General features: G+C 43.0%; 1 protein-coding gene and 1 long non-coding RNA gene across 2 annotated transcripts in view; one reads left to right on the forward strand and one right to left on the reverse strand.

The window, feature by feature from the left end:
* Positions 1 to 430: 430 nt before the first annotated feature.
* LOC115461258 lies at positions 431 to 22,703 on the reverse strand. The gene is made up of 3 exons (XR_003940677.1): positions 22,678 to 22,703; positions 18,181 to 18,184; positions 431 to 523 (listed from the first exon to the last, which is right to left on the reverse strand). It is a non-coding gene; the product is annotated as an uncharacterized LOC115461258 (long non-coding RNA).
* The window catches only part of LOC115461257 (cytochrome P450 26B1), a 35,617-nt gene continuing 25,194 nt past the window's right edge, over positions 13,608 to 24,030 (forward strand). The window contains exons 1-2 of the mRNA XM_030190966.1: positions 13,608 to 14,354; positions 18,977 to 19,201. Coding sequence (XP_030046826.1) covers positions 14,151 to 14,354; positions 18,977 to 19,201 — 429 coding nt within the window. The 5' untranslated portion in view covers positions 13,608 to 14,150. The remainder of the gene's footprint in view (positions 14,355 to 18,976; positions 19,202 to 24,030) is intronic.

Consider the following 24,030-nt stretch of genomic DNA (forward strand, 5'->3'; position numbering starts at 1 on the left):
CTAATTCTGGTTTGAAAACAAGCTCTGTCTGTATACTTTGGGCATCCATATTAGCATAACATAATCAGGTTGATGGTAATCCCGAACCCCCGTATCTGTTAAGATGGGTTTATTTTTACCACAAGTCGTGCTATTTTAACACAGCGTCCCATTTTGTGCAATGAGACCCTGTGCTAAAATAGCATAACTTGTGGTAAAATAACCCATCTTAACAGTAACCCATGTTGGTAACTTGCCCCTTGAGCTTCTAATAAGAACTTAAGCTGCTCTGTGTCAAAGAAAACATACCTTGCTGAGGAAAGAGTGACTACACATTTGGTATTATAACATTTATTTAGACTTTGCTCACACCTTTTTCAGTAGTAGCTCAAGGTGAGTTACATTCAGGTACTTTGGACATTTCTCTGTGCCAGGAGGGCTCACCATCTAAGTTTGTACCTGAGGCAATGGAGGGTTAAGTGACTTGCCCAAGATCACAAGGAACAGCAGTAGGATATGAAACAGCCCCCTCTGGATTATAAGACTTGGCCACACCTCCACTCCATTGTAGTAGGCCAACTTTTAATTAGTCCTTTCAAGCCATTAGGTCTTGCTGCAGTGGAGCACTTAACCTAGAAAATATTGTTCCTCATGACTATAATGTCGGTTTGCACAGTAAGTGAAGTTGTAGGCTCTATCCTCCCTGTACTCAGGGGTCCTTTTACTAAGCCATGGTAAAAAGTGGCCTGTGGTAGTATGGCTGTGTGTTTTGGGTGTGCGCCGGGCCATTTTAACCGTGGCTGGGAAAAAGGGCTTTTTTAATGGGCCGGGAAATGGGCGGGCACTGAAATTAAAACTAGTGCATGCCTATTTATGGCCTGAGCTCTTACCACCACCTCTTGACTTAGTGGTAAGGGCTCACGCACATCCCATGCGGTAACCCTGTAGTGCGTGCCAACTGCTGGTTACCACTGGCAATGCCCCCTGAGGTAGAAAATAAAATTCTTTTCTACAGCGGGATTTGGTGCATGCCAAACTCAGAATTACTGCTGGGCACATGCACTAGCCCGACAGTAGGGCCAATGAGGCATGCGCTACCCATGCGTTAGTCCTCCTCTGCCTTAGTAAAAGGGCCCCTCAATTCTTCCCCGAGTAGTGATATGCACTCACTCAAAGTTCCTTCTGAAAATAATGTCTGAGTTCCACCAAGATACTATGCTCTCATTCCCCCCACCCCCTCCCAAAAGCCTCACACCAACAAAGGGGAAGTGTCTTTCCACACTGGAAGAGCTTTATTATATGTTCTTCAAATGGAGGAGTGGCCTAGTGGTTAGAGCACCAGTCTTGAAATCCAGAGGTGGCCAGTTCAAATCCTGCTGCTGCTCCTTGCGATCTTGGGCAAGTCACTTAACCCTACATGGCCTCAGGTACAAACTTAGATTGTGAGCTCTTCTGGGACAGAGAAATATCCAGAGTACCTGAATGTAAATCATCTTGAGCTACTACTGAAAAAGGTGTGAGCAAAATCTAAATAAATAAATGAGGAAATCTCAAATATTTGTGTGGTCTACAATCTTAGTAATCCAACCTTGCCTGCTGCTAAAAGTACAGTTTCCATACCAGACTACATATCCTTTTGCTATTCTGCAGCACGTCTTCCAGATCCTAGACACATCAGAATATATCAACTAAGAGTGAAGGCAACAATGGGTGTGAACCTACACTCTGCTACAATACAATTTGCAAAGTATAATACAATGCAATGCAATACAATTTGCAAAGCAGCCATGTGGTCATCAGTGCACACTTTTACCAAGCATTATTACCTAGATACTTTCTCATATCAGCATTTTGGACAGCCAGTCCTGCACAAGTTCTTCTTTACTGCATCCCGGTTTGTTAGCACATCATATTCCAACCTTCAGCTGTGGAATCGCCAGTGTTAGCGGCTGCTTTTGCATGAACTCATAGGAAAAAGCAGAGTTGCTTACCTGTAACAGAGGTTCTCCATAGACAGCAGGAAAATGCAACCACACTTTCCTTCCCACCAGCCCTATGCTTTAAAAAGAAATATTCTAAGCTATGGGACTGCTGGAGCTGGCTGCAGGTAGATGGTGAACACAGTGGCGTTCTGTGGTTCACTGCCACCCGGGGCGGATCGCTGCTACGTGCACCCCCCCCCCCCGGCTGCAGGGTAACACAGCACCCCCCCGGCATGACACGGTGACACGGTGACACGGCACCCCCCCCCCAACCCAGTCCCCACCTGTCTACCAGCTCCATCCACCCGGCGCCTCGCACGGCTCTGCACTGCTGTAAAAGAAGAAAATCGCCTTGTCGGCCCTTCCCTCACTGTGTCCCACCCTCTGATGTAATGTCCTATTTCCTCGAGGGAGGGACAGAGAGTGAGGGAAGGGCCGACGAGGCGATTTTCTTCTCTTACAGCTGCGCAGCCACGAGGCGCTGAACCACACAGTAGGGACTCGCCAGCAGAGCACCCCACCCATCCATTGACACCCGGGGCAGACCGCCCCACCCTTGCTATGCCACTGGGTGAACATGACAGGACAGTGACTTTAAAAGGAAAGAATTGTGCTGCTATGAGGCCTGTGCAGTTGACATCTGAGGGGATGTTTGTAACCTGCCTGAGTCTGCATGTTGCTATGGAGATATTGAATAATGATAAATAAGTTCCTATCATTACAGTAATAGCACTGCATATATTTATTTATTTATTTGTAACACTTATACCCCGCGCTTTCCCACTTATTAGCCAGTTCAATGCGGTTTACGTGAAGGGGCATAATCGAACGGAAACGTCTATCTCCATGGGCGTTTATCTCCGAGAACGGGTCCGTGAAGGGGCGGACCGAAGCGTATTTTCGAAAAACATGGACGTTTATCTTTTTTTGAGCTGGGCGTTTTTGTTTTTCAGCGATAATGGAAACCGAAAGCGCCCAGCTCAAAAACGAATAACTCCAAGACATTTATTCGTGGGAGGGGCCAGGATTCGTAGTGCACTGGTCCCCCTCACATGCCAGGACACCAACCGGGCACCCTCGGGGGCACTTTTACAAAAAAAAAAAAAAAAAAGGTAAAACAGCTCCCAGGTGCATAGCACCCTTCCCTTGGGTGTTGAGCCCCCCAAATCCCCCTCAAAACCCACTGCCCACAAGTCTACACCATTACTATAGCCCTAAGGGGTGAAGGGGGGCACCTACATGTGGGTACAGTGGGTTTGGGGGGCGGTTTGGAGGGCTCCCATTTACCAGCACAAGTGTAACAGGTGGGGGGGGTGGGCCTGGGTCCACCTGCCTGAAGTCCACTGCACCCCCTAATAACTGCTCCAGTGACCTGCATACTGCTGCCAGGGAGGTGGGTATGACATTTGAGGGTGAAAATAAAAAGTTGTGAAACAGCATATTTTGTGGTGGGAGGGGGTTTGTGACCACTGGGGGAGTCAGGGGAGGTCATCCCCAATTCCCTCCAGTGGTCATCTGGTCATTTAGGGCACTTTTTGAGGCCTTATTCGTGGAAAAACAGGGTCCAGGAAAAGTGCCCTACATTCTCACTAAAAACGCATATTTTTTTCCATTATCGGCGAAAGGCGCCCATCTCTGATCGCCCGATAACCACACCCCAGTTCTGCCTTCACCACGCCTTCGACACGCCCCCATCAACTTTGTCCGCATCTGCGACGGAGTGCAGTTGAAAATGTCCAAATTCGGCTTTCGATTATACCGCTTTATTCGTTTTTGTGAGATAAACGTCTATCTCCCGATTTGGGTCACAATATAGGCGTTTTTCTATTTCGATTATAAGCAGGATAGTATAACAAGGTTACAAAGTAACATAGAATGGATAACAATTGTAATATTGTGTATAAAGAGGTGGTCAATTAGTTGTGGGTAAATAAGATGGGTAAGGGAGGAGGGTGGTAAAGGTAGGGAAGTGGGAGGGGTGTGTGTATAGTGAGGGGTTGGAAGAGGGATGAATTTAGAAAGGATTAAGTAGGGGAGCATATTCCAGGTTCTGTCTTTGTAGTCTGACCCGGGTAGCGCAGATGGGTTCCTAATTTAAGTCAGGTCATTTGAGAAGGCTTGCTTGAAGAGGTATATATTATATTTACTAACCAGTAGGATATCCATGTGGAATGCTTAGAAAGGGTTATTATTGTATTGTATGTGTGCATCCAGTCATAGTTTTCTCTCTATACAAGTATAGTCTTCTTCTGTTACTCTGATTATGAACAGATCCATTTCAGGTGTGATGATCTCATGCAAGAACAGTGCCATGGCTCTTACAATGTCAAAAAAAAAAAAAAAATATATATAAATATATATGTTTGGACATTCTGTGACATCTTCCCCCACTGGATGATTCCATTTTGACCTTCTACAATCTATAATAATGTACTTTGTAAGAACAGTAGAAGGTCAAAATGGAATCATTCAGTTCGGAGGGGGGGGGGGGGGATTCTGGCAGATGTTGCCCTTTTAATGTCACTTATGATGTCAGAATTTCCAAAGGGAACCTTCTTATAGTAATGAGAATGTTTAATAGGCTGGTGTCATGGCCATGATGCCTGTAGAACATAAGCTATTGGCTTTTACAGCATGTTGGTAGCATTAGCTGACTAAATTAATGTTACAGCTAAATTCAACAATATATCCTATAATATGATTTTCATTTTATATCTCTGGTACAATTTTAAAGAACTGAAAAAAAAAAAAAGAGCCTGAATATGTTTAAACTGAGAAATGAGGCTTACTGGTGGGGGGGAGAGTGAAGGGCTATTTTCTAGCCTGAGCCACGTCCCCCCCCCCCCCCCCCCCCGGTGGGGGAGGCCATAAAAGAAAGATAGATAGATAGATTTCACTGCCACGTCTCATCATTTCTGATTCAAACATCTTGTTTCTTAGGGGGAAAGTAAGAAAGGCCTGACTGGCCTATCAGGGCTCCACCTGCACAGCAGAAGCGAAATCTCTCATTAAAAGGGCAGGGGCAGGTGATAATCAGTGCGTCCTAGTAACAGAAACTGTTTTTTCACGAACATTTTACTTAACATCCTGTTCTAAGCATTCTTTACAATAAACAGGGAGTCAATACGTTATCCTGTGTTTGAAGGCGACTGTCATCGTGTTCTCTGCAGTTGTCTTTGGGAGACCAGCAGATGGTTGGTTAAGACCAGGATTTGCCAGGAAAGGGTTTGTTATAAAGAAATTCATATCATAGCATTATTATAAGATGATTCTCCACTTTAAAAAAAAAATCCTCTAGGATTCTGTTAATGTAGTTTCTGCGATCCTCTTGTGAGAATATTTCACTCCGTTATAAGAACATTCTGTTTATCAATCCATTCTCCCGAATGCCCTTTCCTGTCCAGCAGTGCCACTTAGCCTTGAATCACCTTACCTAATCGCTCCAACAGCAGCCGGTTCCGCCTCAGAAAGTCACATTCACATCACATCTCCTTTTTGTAACCTTAAACCTTCAGTATTGATTGTAACCACAGAAAGATGGTATGCCAAGTTCCCTTCTTTAGGTGATCCTGTGCTGTGCAGTAAAAGGTCTAGGGAGAGGGGTCATGGGAAGTCGCATATGGAGCATCAGATCTAGAGAAGTAAGATATTTTGTTGTTTGGTCCAGGGCTTGTTCCTAGCGAAATGAATCCTCACAGCAGAGGCAGGCACAACTTTGGCCGTCCGAAATCCCTGCAAAGCCTCCCCACTCTGCCCCTATCCTATGGTCACATTCTGTGCCTTCAAGTTTTGAACTAAAATAACTGGTCCTCGGCCACTATCCTCTCCCCTCCTCAAATAAATAAATAAATCTCAAAAGCGAGTATATTGAGATAGATCTGTCCCATAGCAGAAACAGAAGATAGACAGAGCTACAGCATCGGCTATACCCTAAAAATGTCGGATTTCACCTGCAGAGAAGCTTCTGATTTCTGAACACATTTCTCATTCGTTAAAAACAAGATTGCTTTAATACTTCTACTGATAATAGAAAACCAGTGTCTTCTCTTACCGCCTCAAGATCTTTTTAGCACTGTAATCATCTCGTACAACCAGTCAAAAAGAGTACATAAAAATATACTAAAAGGGACCTTCATCTCCATTTCTGATTTACGGGGCTCCTATTTTTGCACCCGTCAAAAGTCTCTAGGATTATTTTTTCTGTCACTCTTTTCCTTTCCCCGATGGATTCCCCCAATTGTCAGAGCCTTAAGGAATATGCACTTTAGCTCTTTGTCAGGGAGGTAACTTGATAAACTTTCTGCAAGCAAACACACCGGTTTCCGAGTTCTTTTCAAAATGTTACTGCAAGCAGGGCGGGAGGCAGGGGATTAAAAAACAAAAACTCTGCAGATATTTGAGATCCTCAATTGAACATGTCTTTAAAGTTGCTGTGGGTATTAGGGGGAAAAGAAAGCGAGAAAGAGAAGAGAAAACAAAAGGAAGTTTAGTCTGAAATCTACAGACTTATCAAGAAGGGGGTGGGGGGAGTCAAACCCTAAATTATGAGAATTACTTAAATGCGTGTGAATATTCATTTGTAGACATCACATTAGGGGCGGACACCTCATGGGTTCTTTTCCCTATAAAATGTTGGGAAAACCTTTTGAACTGGAAACAAACATACAGATTTTGGGGAGACTTCCCCCAAATCCAAATTTTATGTTCCTATGAAGCAACGCTGGACTTAAAATTTGGTAAGTTCGAAATTTGTATTTAGTTACCAAGGTGTAACAATAGCGTTTATAGGTTGCTAATAATATTGAGTTTGCTATCCTGGGGGAAAAAAGTGATCAAATGTTATTTATAATATTCAGATTTTAATTTGTAGTTTACCTTTATTTTTCTAATGTGGTCAATGCAGAATCAACTACCGCTTCTGATTTTACAATACTGTGTTTAACAGATTTTAAGTTTTTCAAATTTCAAAGTTTCGGATTTATTACAAAAAAAAATGCTAAACATTCCTGTTGCAAATTAAATTTCAAAGGTTCTCATTATGAGCGCCAATATGGAGGACACGGCTAAAAAGCAGCAATAATTAGAAACTACAATTTTAATCCAATTTTGTTTCAGCTTGTTATTACGCACTTCTAGGAGAAACAAAATCGTAAAGAGCCGTAAAAAATCCTTCCATTTTATTAATTAAAGAAAACAATACGATTAGAATTCGAATTTCCCGTTAGATACTGTAAATTATTTTAGAGAGGACATATTAACAAAGTTATTTTTCGTTGGCCTTTGCTTTATATTTATGAATATGACCCCCAAAGACTTCTTTGTTTAGCAGTACGATCCGTAAGTTCAGTGTCTGCAGCAGAAAAAAAAAGTCGTTTTACTGGGAGAACAAGAAGTCTGCCATTTAGGAATACAAGCAGCAAATGCATATTACTTATATGAAGTTAACTAGGAAACATTCCAGTTGGCTGAAACCTAAGGGCAGGTATGTCCTTAAAGTAAAAGTTGTTGACTTCCTGTCCCCCATAACAAAACCAAGGCTTATGAATGGATGCTGATTAGCCTGGCAGAGGAGAAATACCACACACAGGATCTTTACAGCCAGGCAAGAATAAACACGGACGACACTAATGTGACAAAAAAAAAAAAAATTCTGGACAACCTATTGATAATATTGAACTGTTCCGCCTGGGAGGGGAGAAATTCTTTTGTCATATCTGAAAGGTGTTTGAGCTCGTAGAAACAGATGTCCTGACCTGACTGCAGGGGTAATGCACCCTGACGCCTAAGGCACCGGCAGCATTCAGAGTGTACTATACTGTAGTGCATTCACAGATGGGGGTTTTTTTTTTTTTAAACAACATCTTTATTTACGCTCCTGAAATATGACAGCGTCAAGTTAGTATACTGCTTATGGGCTTCGGAATTGGGAGCAAGGGAAGAGTTTGGATTAGTGACTGAGCAAGTACTGCCAGAAAGCTGTCCCTCCCGCTTCATTGTGACGCAGCATTAGCCAGTCGACGGGCATTAGATTGACAATCTGCAGAGAACCAGCTCCGGAGTCACACCGGTTAGGCTACGGTTGCTGTACCAGACCAGGAAAAAAATAGTGCTTTTGAAGAAGAATAATTATTTAAAAAAAAAAAGGAGGAGAGGAAGTGGTTTGCAAATCGCTTCAAAACCACAACCCCCCCCCCCCCTTTTTTTTGTTTATTAATTCATCGTCTCAGTTCCTTCTCTTATAGCCAGAGCCAACCTTTCAAAGTGCTATACTGAACTGAACATAAATTACTCCTCCCTGGAGACAGCGAAAGTGTCCACTCAATATTGGATGCGCCTCTGTATCCTAGACTCTAGACAACGCCTTTGCTGAAGGTTTTGGCTAAGTACGTCGGAATGCTGCTGTAAATTCAGATTGTTTGACGCTGTGCCGAACCTTTTTTGAGCAGGTTTCCAAAGAACTTTTTTTTTTTTTGTCAAAGCTAACAAATGAGCAGCGGTCAGAATGGGTTAATTGTGTCTGTTACCTTGGTGGGGAGCTGAGTGGGTGGAGATTTGGTTTCCCAGCTGGTTCTTGGCTGCAGTGATTGGCATTCATATGCAGGGTTTGTGCTGTGTGCTGGACCAGCCAGGCACCGTGTGTCAGCCTCTCAGGGCATGCATTACTGCAAGACGGTGTCATAGTAAAACCGTTCAACGTCTCCCCAAGTTCAGCCGAAATAAATCCACTTACTTAGTACGGATCAAGCACAGATCAGTCAGCAGTCATTTCTGATTGATTGCACAATTAGCATCTTTTGCTTTGGGGCTCTTAGTCGGGAGGTATATCAGCAAACTCCAGCCACATCTAGACAGCTTTAACTGACAGTAAAAGCTAACAACAGCTCTTGTGCTGCTGGTTTTAACAACCCGTATGTCCGTGGCACAGGGTATTATGTGGCAATTTCCCCAGTCACGTCACTGATACACTGGGCTTTAGCTTTGAAATCTGTGCCTGTAAGTGACTGTCGGCGCCATCACTTCAGTAATCCAGAGGGGGGATAATGGAACTGAAGCAATAAACTCGGGCCTTCTCTGCAACATTGTAATCGAGGTCAGGGGCCCGCTTTTCTGAGCTACATTATATACTTTTTTTAAGTGTTCAATCGTCCGTACTGTATCGAAAAAAATGAACACATGTTCTGCCAGCTTACTTCTTTTCAACCAGAGAATTTTTGAACACCAGACAGAAAATGGCCATTTGTAATAAATTTGGGATTTAACCAGGTACAGGTGAAAGAAATGAGTCCGAGGCATAATGTATTACCTGCCAATCATCAAAACTAATAATAATAATATATTCTATCAACAACTGTTTAAGATGTGAACTACATTGAAAGGAACTGTAATTTATGTTGCTCTTTATGAGTTTTTTTTTAATAAGCAAAGGCAAAGATTTCTAGAGAAGCTGATAGTTGTAGCTTAAAAACTAAATAATAAAATAGAATGTTCTTCCATGTCCATACGATAATCGTAGTGTGTTACCTGTAGCACCGTGTACACTGATAATTTAGAAATAATGCATATTCATGTTTTCATTGATCAGTTTACACCGGTCATTGAATTTTGTACATTAACTTTCTTAGGAGCAGCCCCCTCACCCCAATTCTGAATGCAAAAAAGGTGAAAGTGGGAGAATACTCCTGTACGTTGGATATTACGGAGCCTATAGGGCCTCTGGGAAATTGTCGTCTGTTGTGCAGCAAAAGTTTACCAAAGATCTGGAGGATACAGAAAACAAAATATATCCATATAGCAAAAAGAACTCCCCTACTAAACTTAAAAAAAGACATAAGAAATAAAGGTCTTTTTAATAAAATCAGATCTGTCGGTTGAAAAAAAAAAAGCCCATCACCCAGGGAGGGCATCGACTCTGCCCTGCTTTTTTTTTTTTTTTTTTCAAGCGACAGATCTGATTTTATTAAAAAGACCTTTATTTCTTATGTCTTTTTTTTTCTCTTTGCTGTATGGCACTTTTCATGTACCCAGACTTCAGCTGGCCTCGACCACCGCTGCATCCATATGTAGCGACACAGACTGCGTTGTGACGGGTAAAACGTATATTTTGTAGGACATGGAAGCTTGGGGGATGTTTATATTTGCATCTCCTATCTAGGCAGTGCCACCCTCCAGTCTCTTCCTTCTCCAAACTTTTTTTTTTTCCTCATTGTGCCATCTGACCTGCTCGGGCTCCTCCAGTATCTTAATCATTGGAATCGGCACATCAGGTCAGTAGCTCACTGATTATGCCCTCCTCCATATATACAATAAGGGTATAGGCAGATTATTGGAATCTGTGGGATTTATTTAGAGGAGAATAGAGATCCTTACCAAGAATGCGATGAGTGGAACACTACCAAGCTATGAAGTTTCTTAAACCAACGTTTGGCTACATATGGGATCATCTCCAGAAAACAATGTATCTTTTAATAGTCCCGGGTCTTTGGGACTGAATCTCCTTTCAAAATATTATGCAAATAGGAGGGGGAGAGGATGCGGGCCCTCTTTATAACAGATCTTGGTTATAATAAACACGGGTGGTGGTGCCTGATTTTCTTCAAGTATTCGGTATGGCTGTCAAATTTGACAGCCCTAACCTGTTTCCCGTGTCAGAAAGACACTTATAACTAGCCTATAACAAAAATATGTAAAATAAACCGCTGACACATAAGAATACTTCTGAATTTGGAGGACAGAATTGATGTCTCAAAATATAAAAGTAAGCCATCGCTTGCATCTGCTCTGTTGGATAACCCCCCTGAAAACAACTACCTCTCAGTAGTATTTTGCTTTTATGCTTTTAAAACGGAATCCCGACCTACTCCAGCTACTGATTTAACCCTCCCGGGCATAGGAGCCAACTTTTCAAAATTATTGGGGGTGCTAAGCCCAGTGGAAATAACCCATCCTTGGACACATACAAGGAATTTTCTCAATATTGGGGGTGCTCAAGCACCCACAGAGTCAGCTCCTAGGCCTCCGACCGCTGAAAGGAGGGTGAAATGCAATTCATTCACTGGTAAATACTACGGGTTTTTTGTTCTTGTATAAGGTAAAAAAAAAAAAACCCTGACCATTGTAGTAGATACCATAGAGAAAACAATCCCCTAAACGTAAAGGAACATCCTACTACTTACTACTACTTAACATTTCTAGAGCGCTACTAGGGTTAGGCAGAGCTGTACAATTTAACAAAGAGAGACAGTCCCTGCTCAAAGAGCTTACAATCTAATAGACAATCTAATAATACAATAATAGACAATCTAATAATCCTAAAAAGGTAAAATCTGAAGCCCTGCTTATCACAGTCCTAAAAGTTAGTAGCCCATCTTTAAAAGACTGGATGAGAGAGAAGAGGAAAGGTGGAATGATATTTAAGTTCCTGGTGGGATTTTATATGGGCATCTACAGATTGCATGGATCATTTTGGTCTTTATCTGTCATTATCTAATATTTCTTTTCTTCTTATCTTGTATTACAAGGCAATTTGAATTTGTATGTATTACTGAATACCCATAGCAGTTAAGTGGTAAGGAAGGAGGGTTTCTGTTATTTGCACAATGGATTTTGTTGTGGTCTTTTATGAAAAGCTGTAAACAAGCAGCAGATAAGGTCACTTGTAAAAGAAACAAAATAAACTCAGTGATGCATTCCTTCAGTCTTTATACCATTTGTCCCCTCAAAGAGGAATGAAGACCTTTTTTTTTTTTAATTGCCAACTCCATTCCCAAACAGCCACGATTTCCCAACAGCAGTTTTATGTATTTGCAGATACACTGATTATTAAGATTAAGTTTCAAATATCTCACTGCCTTCCCTGGACAAGCAAATTGAAGAAATGGATGGCACAGAGTCTATAAAGATAACTCCTCTCATACTGGGGTGGGACAGCTGCTGGATTTAGCATGTCACTAGGTCTGGCCTCCTTTTTGGCTAAAATCCATGCATTGGGTTTGAGCTCTGATAGCTAAGGATTGTCTCTATTAGCTGAAGGTGAGAACCTTACAAAAATGGAGAATTAATACCCTGCCACGAGGCTCCCAATGGGGAAGGATGATGCTAAGGCAAGAGGACTAAACAACAACAATACAGCTATTTTAAAAATAGAAATATTGGTAAAGAAAGAAAAATGTTTTAAACTCCCCCCCCCCCCATCCTATTACCTCCAAATTTTATGAATCTGTGCATGAATTATAACAAGAAAACAGGGACACGTTTAACTTATGTTTAGGTAGAAAATTGCACGGATTTCCATTTCATTTATGTTTATAGTAACATCATGAATTTAGAATGAAAATTGGCTTTGGACCCTACTGTGCTAGACTTTGGCAATTTTTCATTTTGTCTAAGAGGAAAGCACTTTATGGTGCCCTAGTTGACCACTAGGTGGGGATATAGGGCTAAGAGTGAGAGCAGAAGGGCACACAGTTTGCCTCAGACTGGCCAGCAGCAGAACCTGTGCTTGGCTCCTGAGTGCCGACGAATAGAGTAAAGCGGAGGGAAACGGGAGGGAGTAAAAGACAGACATTAAGATCCTCCGTCATTCACTGTTCTTAGAATTTTTGTTAAAATGAAACCTAACCTTTTCACTTACACCTACGCATATATATATTTATATCTTGAAAAGCGTTCAGAACAATCCCAGAAAGAGATACAAAGCCCTCTGCTGTTTCAGAGCTCCAACTCTCCAGCAGACTCAAACCAGCTGGAGAGGTAGAAAAATTTATCAATGAACTTTTGTTATTCCTGTAATGTGAAGCAAATGCTTTTCCAAGCCCTCGCACAGAACAACTGAGTCTTGACGCCGGGGCACTGGCAGCAGCGGGCTTTCCTCACTCGTGTCTGCAGCTTCTTGTCATAGGAGTCAACTTTTCAAAAGGACCGGGGAGTACTAAAAACTCGGTACAAGTTACCCTCCCTGTACACGGTGAAGGTTTTAACCCCATTATTCAACGCCTGGGGTGCTCCAGCATCCACAACACCCGTAGAGCTGCCTCTTGTGTCACTGGTGTAAACATGTGTGGAAATAGGGACTTTTGTGGTGACAATTGTATCTGCACAGGCACCACAGATCTGGAGAGCCCTGCTGGGAAAAAAAACTCAGGGCTCTCCGGAACGAAAGCGCCAGCTTCTGGTGCACATTCCTGGGAGGAAATAGATACGACGCTGGCATGTTATCTATTTATTTATTTCCCTACGTAGGCGGATTTTTGTCGTGCCATAATAACATGGCCTGTTAATCACTTGCGAACAAGTGGAAGGTACCCAAGGAAAACACCCCCCCCCACCCAAAAAAAAAAAAATGTGGCACCGCATTGGCCCTCACCGGCAGCAGACCTGAGCCCTTGTTTGTTTCTCTCTTCTGTTGTAGGTGTGGATTCCAGCAGGAGGGAAAGAGAAAAGAGAGGGAGTTGGATCTTTCTACGAGACTCCCTGGCTGTGTCACTCTGGGACGGCTTCCAGACCTTAGCACGCTCCAGCGGCCGCTCGACTTAGACGCTCACCCCGCCTCCCAAGATCCTACCTGGCCGGTTGCCCACTGCTCTCCTCCCCGCCTCTATATAAAAACACACATTGGCTCCCTTTTTAACTCAAACTCAGAGAGGCTTTAACAACCGGCCCTTGAAACCCTGCCTCCCTTCTCAAAGCACTTTCTAAGTGAAGAAAAAGCTGCTGGTGGGGCTTTTTACTCTTTGACTGATAAATTAACTAAGCCTGGCTTTCCCCCCCTCATTTTCTTCCTTACTGTCCCCTCACCCTATTATTTGATAAACTTATTTTTTTTTTCTTTTAAATTTTAATTATCTGGCAGGTTAACATTGGGAAATTTTTTTTCCCCTCTCCCGAATTTGAATTCTCTCTACAGCGTATTTTATATAGCATTTATTTCAGAACACACTGGGATATATATAAATATATATATATAATTTTAAACATTTTATTTATTCTTTTGAAAAGTTTTGGAAAAAGTTGCTTTTTGCTTCTAGGGGCTATTTTTTCTACGCCCCTCTAAAGTATTGCACTTACGTGCATATATAATATATATACTGTAATATAAAATATATTATATATAATATATGCATGAGTGATTTTTCAGTTTTGGTCCTTCTATTTTTTGCCCCGTGTGTGTGTGTGTGCACATCCATATGAAATATGCTTTTTGAAAGTTTTGATCTGGTTTCCGCTTTGGCCACACTGGCTGCCTGCTTGGTGTCAGTGGCCCTGCTCCTGGCCGTCTCCCAGCAGCTGTGGCAGCTTCGCTGGGCAGCCACCCGGGACAAAAGCTGCAAGTTACCGATCCCCAAGGGCTCCATGGGATTCCCCCTCATCGGAGAAACTTTTCACTGGATCCTGCAGGTAAGAAGATCCTCTGCTTCCCTTAAGGTGGCCCGAGACAGTTAGCTGCAAGCAGAGCAGTATTGCATCATACTTTTCAATATGAAAGGTTTGGTTTATAAGTATGACTTGATTTTATTTGTGCTATCATTTTTTTTTGTAATTAATGAGATCTGAAGTGTTTCCTTATATGTGTTACAGTTAGAGCTTCTGGTTGGGACTGCTTTGAAGCTCGCCCCCATACCTTAAATAAAACCTGGAAGATATTATCGGCGTCTCGTAGTTTGAAGTATAGTTTTAAAGGACGAGGGTTCCCCTTTCAACAACTGTTACTACTTTATAAATGATAATGTGTGTGTGTGTGTGTGTGTGTGGGGGGGGGGGGGGTAGATTATACTGAACAGATTTAAAGATCAAGGGGGGTGTTATTTATAAACTAGAAGTTTGGCTAACATGTTTTATTTTTTAACCCTTTCAAGAAAACATGAGCTGTATAAAGGAGTTTTTGATTTCAAAACAGTTCTTTTCCAATTTTATCTCAAAGAACAAATAATTTTGACTTAAGGTAGTACGAAACAGGCTGAGTTATTCTCTGTAAAAAAAAGCCATCAATGCTGCGGCCCCCTTTCCTTGTTTCTGATCTGTTATTATTTAGAGTAATTTACTGTGCTTTAAGGACCGATGTTAGCCCCTCTACTCCAGTAATTCATTCACTTGTTTGTTGGGGTGCAGTTGTAAACTCAGACCAGAATTGCATTGCCCCTTTAAGACGAGGGAAACCGTGTACGGTTTTTACGAGCGAGTCTGGCAGGCTCACGCTTGCTGCTGCTGCGTCCGTGAAAGTAAAAGTGCCATTACTTGATGTGCTGATTTCACAGCATTGATAGCTCTTACTTACATTTTGCTAAATAATTGATTTTAGATTAAAATGTGATCCAAGGAAATTAGCCTGATTAAAACCAGCGCACATGCCTTTTGAGTGGACGGTTTATACGCTGGACAATCCAGATCCCATTGTAGAAAGGAAAGCAGTGGCGGGTCATAGGCTAGATTAACCCAGCTAAGTGCTGAACAGGGTCTGATGCAATTTCATCGCCTCCAACTGCACTTCAAAGATTTGGGTGAAATAGCTATAACCTGTAGCGCAGAATAACGTAGTATAAAGACTTGTTTCAGGAGACTAATCATAAGAGAACAGGTACACGGGAATATAATTTTGTGGGGAAAAGAAATGCAATGTTCAGTACTTTAAATCGTCTTTATTCATGGAATAATTACATCGTAGTAGGCATTTCTGGTGCAGTAAGTATAATCCCGGTGTATATAATCGCATTGTAATAACGATTCAATAAAGCAAGTCTTTATTGTCCTATAAAAGGAACACAAATAATAAAAAAAAGGGGGGGGGGGACTATTTGAATGAGCTAAAGCAAAAAAAGCACATGTCAAAGTGAAAGGCGAGGAACTGATTGGCTGGGGGCATGGAAGGTGTTCTCTGTGCAAGACGCTCTCAGCTGCTGCATTAATAACTCTCTGCCTGCTGCACTTGCAGACGGGTTCGTACGCAGAGATCCAACTTTCCTTTCCTGCTCTGCAGTGACTGCACGTCCCGTCCACCAGAAATACTGGAGCTTTCTTAAGGATTGTTTTTTTATTCCACCACTGTTTTCTGTCCACCCAACGTTGCAGACGCCCCGATAACCCGTGTCACACTTTCCGACAGCAGTGGAGGGGTTAAAAACAAGCTCTCAATAGGCCTTTAGTTTTAAAAGAAATTTATCCTTTTTTTTTTTCAGGGGGACGAAAAGCGTACTCCTTTTTCCACAGGCTCCATCCCAAACACAGTCTAGGGCTAAAAATACCCAATTTTGTATAAATTGGACTGCGGTGGAAACTCCTAACACATAAAGGTAGCCTTTGTACTGCAATGGAAACTTTATACAAATAACTCTCTATTAATGCTACAAAAAGTACTTTAATTATATTTACGCAGATCAGAAACAGGGGTCACCTAAACCTTCTAACATTCGCTAGGTCTGTTGCAAAAAAACACGACATTTTACTTGCCTTGGCCTATGGAGATGATCACATTACAACCTTCTATGTTAAAGCAACTTGCATTTAAAGAGACCGACTTGTCTTTCATTTTAGCAGAAATGACAACGCCGTGTCTCATAAAAAGGTCCTCATCTGTTAACTTTGGCACACTTAATTTAAGATCTAACGTCCGTGATAGCTTCACGTATTTATGTTTGTTTTATTCTGGGACAATGGACCGGTGCATGTGTGAAAAAATCCTGGGCATAATTATACGGTGGGTGTTGGGGGGGGGGGGGGGGGGGGGAGTCTGTAGGATTATTTGCAAGGTTTACTGTTCATAGGTTAGATGTGACTTTAAAAATAACCACGAGCATCTTATGATCTTGCACATTTCCATCTTGGCTAGTCACTGAACGCTGTTGCCGGCTATATTTTTAACAGTGTCCATGCCCTGGTACAGCCTTGTCGATATCGGTGTTTCCATGCGTAATAACAGAACAATGTGACTCCTGCCAAAGAGAAAATATGAACAAATGTCATTTTATACATTTTCATTACATCAAATTAATAAAGTAAATTTCATTAAATTCATTTCATTTTCAAAGTCTTTTGCTTCTCCCCTCCCCTACACCCACCCATAGATAACCCAATGGCAGGCACCCAAGAGCTGAAGATGCCATTAAGTGAGAGGGCAGATGGGGTAATTGCCTCCAGGGCCCACATTTTAATGAGGAAGGGAGGAGGAGCATGCAGGGTCGGATTCAGGGGAAGGAAAAGGGAATAAGGTGGGGGGGGGGGGAATGCATCCCTTCAGAGTCCAGGGAACTGAACACTTATAAACTATAAGTTTGTTGTTAGGCAAGTCTTATACAGTCAGAACATTTTAATTTTCAGAATTGCGTCCTCTTTCTTCATGATGTAGTATCTACCACTGCCTGATTTTGCCCGATGCCTCTCTATTGCATTTACTAGCTCTTCTCTGGAGACCTTAACTGCTATAGTTCCGAAAATTATAAGAACTTTTCAGTCATTTAGAACTTGTTAGGTAGGGTAAGATTCTTCCCCCCCCCCCCCCCCCCCCCCCCCCCCCCCATCAAATCAACCAGGAGTTGGCAGCCAAGTCAGCATCAAACACCTTCCACTTTCACGGCCCCCGCTCGAGTCGTTCTTTAGCTGAAGTGCATTTCAGCCCTTACAATTTACAAATAATGCCCTATAGGGCCCAGCCGCGGCTGATCGTGGGAGGTCTGCACGTCTCAAAATGCTAATACCCCCCCCCCCCTCCTGAATGATCATACACTCTTTTGTTTTACTGTGATCAATATAAAACCATTATTTCGCAGCGTTGGGATCAGACCCAGATAGCTATGCTCTTGATTCCAGTTCAGCACACCACAGGTTTCCCCTGCTGTCAGTACTTTGCACAGCTTACATGCCAAGTGAGGAACGCTTGTCCCGATTCTGCTGAAATAAACGTGGAAACTTTGTAAAGTGCGTTTATTGTCCGCTTTGACTTTCGACACACAGTTCATCGATTTTTTTTTCATCTCTTAGACATAACAGTAGCCGAACTTGCTGTAAACAGATGAGAGAGATAGTGATCACACAGCCCCAGATATATCCTAGTGATCACCCAGAGACTCGATCTCTATTACCCGTTCTAGTCTCAAGGATTGCTTTGCTGAAATCACGCTTTCATCATAGATTAACAACAACGTTGGCTCCCTGCCTGGCCCGGCAAACTAAAGCAGAGTTACTGATCCCAACAATATCAGAAAGAGGCCATCGGGCAAAGTCTTCTGCTAACCCAGCTTCCGCTGCCTGTTCTTCCTTTCCACGTCGGACTGGTTCTCCTTGATCTTTGCTCACGATCTGCCCGGGGACAGCTGCAGCCTTCATCTCTGCTAGTGCGCCCGCAGCAAAACTTCCAGTGGGGTTATCCTGCCGGCGATCGGAGCTGCAAGGGCTAGAGAGACATTTTCCCGGAGCAGTGTAGCTGTGATAAGGGACAGTGAACGTCCGCTCTTGTCGGTTCTCTAGAGTTAGCCACGTGTCCTGTGATCTTTCTGTCAAAGGAGAGAGCAACTAATTGATTGATTAGTTTGCAATATAGTTTTATTATAGACACTCTTTGCAGCCCGCGGTTCACATTTAATAAAATTAATCGCCCCCCTGGTTCGGTTGGAGACCGGCAGTCACACCAGATAGCTGGCGGTTTCTTTAATGCCAGGAGGCAGAGAGTGCAGTCTGCAACGAGCCCTGGAAATCTGCCATACTAGGAAGCTCGGCTCACCCATTGCCTCAAGTCTGTTCCGTGCCCTTTGCTTCACAGCAGGCCGGACACTTCCAGTGGGTTAAACGACCAGATATCCAGAATCAACCCCCCCCCCCCCCCCAAGCTAGTGTTTGGTTATCAGATGAGATCCCAGACTGTCTACCCACCCCTTCCCAATCTGGCACAGCAGAGGTTATAGTTCCTCAGCATTGGATTCTGTGCGATTTCCAATAAAAAGCATAAGTGCATTGAAACAAAAAAAACATCGCCATGAAAGTTCCCCATATACAGACAAACAAATAAGTGCGTGTTTTTCTTTGGCTTGTAGGGATCCGGCTTCCAGTCATCCAGGAGAGAGAAGTACGGTAACGTGTTTAAGACTCACTTGCTGGGTCGTCCCTTGATCCGAGTGACGGGCGCCGAGAACGTGCGCAAGATCCTGATGGGGGAGCACAACCTGGTGAGCACCGAGTGGCCGCGCAGCACCAGGATGCTGCTGGGACCCAACAGCCTTGCCAACTCCATCGGGGACGTCCACCGGCACAAGCGCAAGGTAAGCGAGCACTAACCTACCCTCCCACCCCCTGCTCTGGTTCACCCCCCCCCCCCCAAACCTCCCCAAAGTGCTGTATTTCTGTGGCATACCTGGTCCTCCATCTCTCCACACCTAATTAACAATCGTCTTTGAGCTGGCTGGCTGTAGACTCCCCCCCCCCCCCCATCCTCCTCCCCTCGGAATCTTGAGCTCTCCCAGGTTGGAGATAAGCGGCTGCAGCTCTGAAAGCAGCCGGGCGGCCAGTTACTGATGCCTTTTGAGGAATTTAAAAGGGCGATGCCAACATTTTTCTGGGAGCCTCCTCTCAACAGCATTCATTTCCTTCTCTTGGCCGTAGTATAAGCAAATCGATCGGGTTACTAAAGACCACAGAGTGTGTTCGATGGGAGGGGGGTGCGTGGGGATAGAGGTACAGGAATGTTTGAGGAACGGATCCACTCTCCTCTCTTCCTTGTTCTCCATGAAAAAAGATAGCTGATGCTGCGTTTTCGCTGTTTACCCGAGGGGGAAACAGATAAGGGAAGCACGTTTCTGCACCCCTGGGTGGTATTAAACTCGCCCCTAGCTGGGACTGAGGGGGGAGAAGGCGGCACGTGCCGCATGAACTGTAGTAACCTGAAAACTGCTCCCATACCCGCGCATCTCCCACGAGCGGACGCTTCTTAAAAGGGCAACTCCAAAGACTGTAATGTGCCAGCAGAGTCCGGCCGGAGCTAACAGCAAACAGCTGCTTTTCTAACTTCTGCGCTTGTACCTTAGGTCAGTGTTAGGTTCCTTTTCTACTGTAAACAGTTTATTTTATTAATTAATTAGGATTTATTTACCGCACTTTTTGAAGGAATTCACTCAAGGCAGTGTGCAATATTTAAACAGGTAAACAAACGGGCATGCACTTTATAATAGCAATTGTAGAACAGGCATTACTTAGGTATATGCAGAGATTTAGAAGAGGGCGTTCTGGGCATGGATTGAGCAGTATTAAGTGTATTCCTAGTTTTAGAAGGGCCCTATACCTCATAAATGTCCCATTTACACCTTTTTGGTCAGACATAATCCTGGCTAACTTCTGGTTTGGAGGATAATTTGAGGGGGAACAGTGTTCATCACTTTGGTGTTCAAAATCACAAGCTTGCAAAAACTTTAAGTTTCAGAGAACAGATTTCTAAATTCCATCATATGTAGGTAGCAAAACTGTCACCTATAGGTATATGTAGCACTACATACAGGTGCAAACCCCCTAGCCATGCCATTCTTTTTGACTGTTTGTTTTGCAGAATAGAAATATACATGTTTATTTGGCAGTGCTTTCTATATTTTAGAGGAGGTTCAGCATTTTATGAACCATTTCTAAAATACTTTTTTTTATTTTAAGAATGCAGGTACTCAAACCTAGATGACCTTTATACAAAGTTATCTTCCACATTTTTAAGAAACTCCACAAACAATATACATATTTATCTATCTATTTGAATTTGAAGGGGTGTATTGCAGAGATATTTTAATTCCACTATCTACGTATAGCAAGTAAATCTCTCTCATGTAATTTACTTGCTATAGGTAGATAGTGGAATTATATTCTTGGGCAAGTACCAGGTGGTGTTTGGAGAGATATTTTAATGGAAAGTACTGTTTCATTAAGAATATTTTGTGCACACTGCTTGCTTCCAGTTATGAACACCTTTTGCATTGAGGATAAAATAAGTGATACTATTATTATCGTGTGTTTTTAAGTCTGGCTGTAAGTTTAGGCAACATTTCTGTTGGCAAAGTCATTGGGACTGCTTTCCTGGAAACACTTAGGGGTCTTTTACTAAAGATTAGCTGGAGTTATCTGCAGCAGGGACCATAGGAATCAAATGAGACCTGCTGCAGGTCACTCAAAGACCCCCTTAGGGCCTCTTTATCAAGCTGCATGGCAATGCCCACAGAACTGAATGGGCTTTGTCCCTATTACTGCACCAGGAGCTGCTAATGCCACTTGATAAAGAGGCTCTTGGTCCATCTGAGTTTAATAGCAGGAAGAAGGTAACTGAATTACTTGCAGCTTTCTGAAAGCCACTGCTATTACTTCAGGGTTATATAGAACACTTTAGAACATGTGTACCACATCACTCCATTCACAATAGTCAACTTGCCTGTGTGGATCATTTTCTTATTTTATAAGGCGGTTTCCCTGGTGTTTGGCCCAATTTCTTCCAGTGAGGATGCTTAAATCCCTGGGAGATTCTAATGAATGGACTCTATTCCTGGAATGCCTCTGTTTTGTTAGTCTTAAGGTGTCACCAGCCTCTGTGTTGTTTTTATTAGTCCAGCTTAATGTGGCCTCCCTCTGGCTGTGAGTTAATGTGTGCCCACTGTACACTGGATTCTTGGAGCTGCCCACCCTGAGTCGTATTTCTTCAATGGGATATGCTGGCATTATACAGTGCCACTGCTGTGAAACAGGGTTACAGCCTGACACATTTTAAGAGGTCAGATCAAATGTAACATTTACAGCTGGAGGGATAGGATCTAGATTCTTCTGAAATGTGTGGGCTCTATGCCTGGTTTACAGCAGTGGTTGTGTAGGCTGCCAGCAGCCAGCACAAGGTGTTGAAACCTGATATGCCTGTCTTTGCATGGGGGAACACTCCCTGATGTAAAAGAGCCCAGGATTATTGTGTGTAAGGGCAGAATGGGGATACATGGACCAAGAGCCCATAGCTGGAAAGCTGCAAATGTATTTTGTTTCTGGAGTAACTGAACTGTATTAACTTGTTCCTTAAACCAAATCTATGTAGTGATATCTCATTAATATTCATCATGGTTATCCTAAACACTAAACCTGTTTGCTGCTTTCAAGGAGCGGAGTTTGGTAATCTCTTCCATATAGGGTAAGACCATAAATGGATGTAAATTATTTCCAGGGAGAAGAGACGTGCAGGGGCATGAGGGCACTACTGTAAAGGCCAGTGCTAATGTTTTTCTTCCTGCAGAATAAAATTAAGTGGTCAGTTAGCTAGTTCTTTTCCCTTTGTGAAGGAAGGGGAAAGGGGGAAATGGAAGCACATACGCACCGCCATACTGGGAAAAGACCAAGGGTCCATCAAGCCCAGTATCCTGTCTCTGACAGCGGCCAATCCAGGCTTCAAGAACCCGGAAGGGGAAATGGGACTCAAAGAAACAGAAGCCTGCGCGGCCGCGTTGCTGATCTGTAAGGGCAGGCTTCTACATGGAATGTTGCTAGTGCAATAGCAACATTCCATGTAGAATCTCAAATAGTAGCAACATTCTATGTAGAATCTCAAATAGGGAAAGGGAAATGGGATTTGATATACTGCCTTTCTGAGGTTTTTGCAACTACATTCAAAGCGGTTTACATATATTCAGGTACTTATTTTGTACCAGGGGCAATGGAGGGTTAAGTGACTTGCCCAGAGTCACAAGGAACTGCAGTGGGAATTGAACTCAGTTTCCCCAGGATCAAAGTCCACTGCACTAACCACTAGGCTACTCCTCCACAAAGTAGATTTCTGCTTGTGCGCTTTGGTAGGTTTCCAGTAATTGCCTGTTGCCTTCCACCTGGTGTGCACTGCTCCTTGCATGGGGTTGCTTGGGTGCGGCATTCTCCAGTCTCCAGAACTGTGAATCAGGCAAGCTTCCGCTCTACCTTGGGATGATATATCCAGCACCAGCTGCCCTAGACAAAGACTGTGCCAGGCTGCTAGTCAGCGGTGGTTGCCATCTTGTCTAGGTGTTGTGATAGTGTCAGTTCCAATACTGGTTCTGGCTCACCATGTTGCTGCTTCTTCAGCCCAGATCCTGAAAGTTAGACTTTACCACATAGTGATAATTTTGCAGGCAGATGGCTTTAACATCATTCTGTAAAACAGAGAGAGTAGTAACAAAGACCACGTAACTTTGTAAGTCTAATTGCTTTGAAGATATGCCTCCATGTGTCCTATTAAGTCTGTCCATCCATACCATCTTCTATGCCCTCCTCTCCTTTAGAAATCCTCTATGCTTGTCCCGTGCTTTCTTGAATTGATAAGTACATATAAGTACATAAGTGTTGCCATACTGGGACAGACCGAAGGTCCATCAAGCCCAGTATCCTGTTTCCAACAGTGGCCAATCCAGGATACAAGTACCTGGCAAGTTCCCAAAACAGTACAATACATTTTATGCTGCTTATCCCAGAAATAAGCAGTGGATTTTCCCATCCATTTTAATAATGGCTTATGTATTTTTCTTTTAGGAAGCTAGGCAAACCTTTTTTAAACCCCGCTAAGCTAACTGCTTTTATCACATTCTCTGTCAACGAATTCCAGAGTTTAATTACAAGTTGAGTGAAGAAATGTTTTCTCTGATTCGTTTTAAATTTACTACTTTGTAGCTTCATTGCGTGCCTCCTAGTCCTAATATTTTTGGAAAGAGTAAACAAGTGATTCACGTCTATTCATTCCACTGCACTCAGTATTTTATATACCTCTATCATATCTTCCCCTCAGCTGTCCTTTCTCCAGTCGTCATCTCCACCACTTCCGCCCGAAGGCTATTCCATGAATTCTCCACTCTTTCCATGAAGAAGTATTTCCACAGGTTACTCCTGAGTCTGTCCCCTTTCATCCTATGCCCCCCTCATTCCAGAGCTTCCTTTCAATTGAAAGAGACTTGCCTCCTGTGAATTTATACCATGGAGGTATTTAAATGTCTCTCTCATACCTTTCCTCTCCAACCTTTCTTCCAAAGTATACGTATTGAAATCTTAAAGTCTGTCCCCATATGCTTATGATGGAGACCACAGATCATTTTAGTAGCCACCCTTTGGATCGACTCCATCCTGT

The sequence above is a fragment of the Microcaecilia unicolor genome, chromosome 2 (assembly GCF_901765095.1).
Source record: "Microcaecilia unicolor chromosome 2, aMicUni1.1, whole genome shotgun sequence".
In the NCBI taxonomy this organism is placed as follows: domain Eukaryota; kingdom Metazoa; phylum Chordata; class Amphibia; order Gymnophiona; family Siphonopidae; genus Microcaecilia; species Microcaecilia unicolor.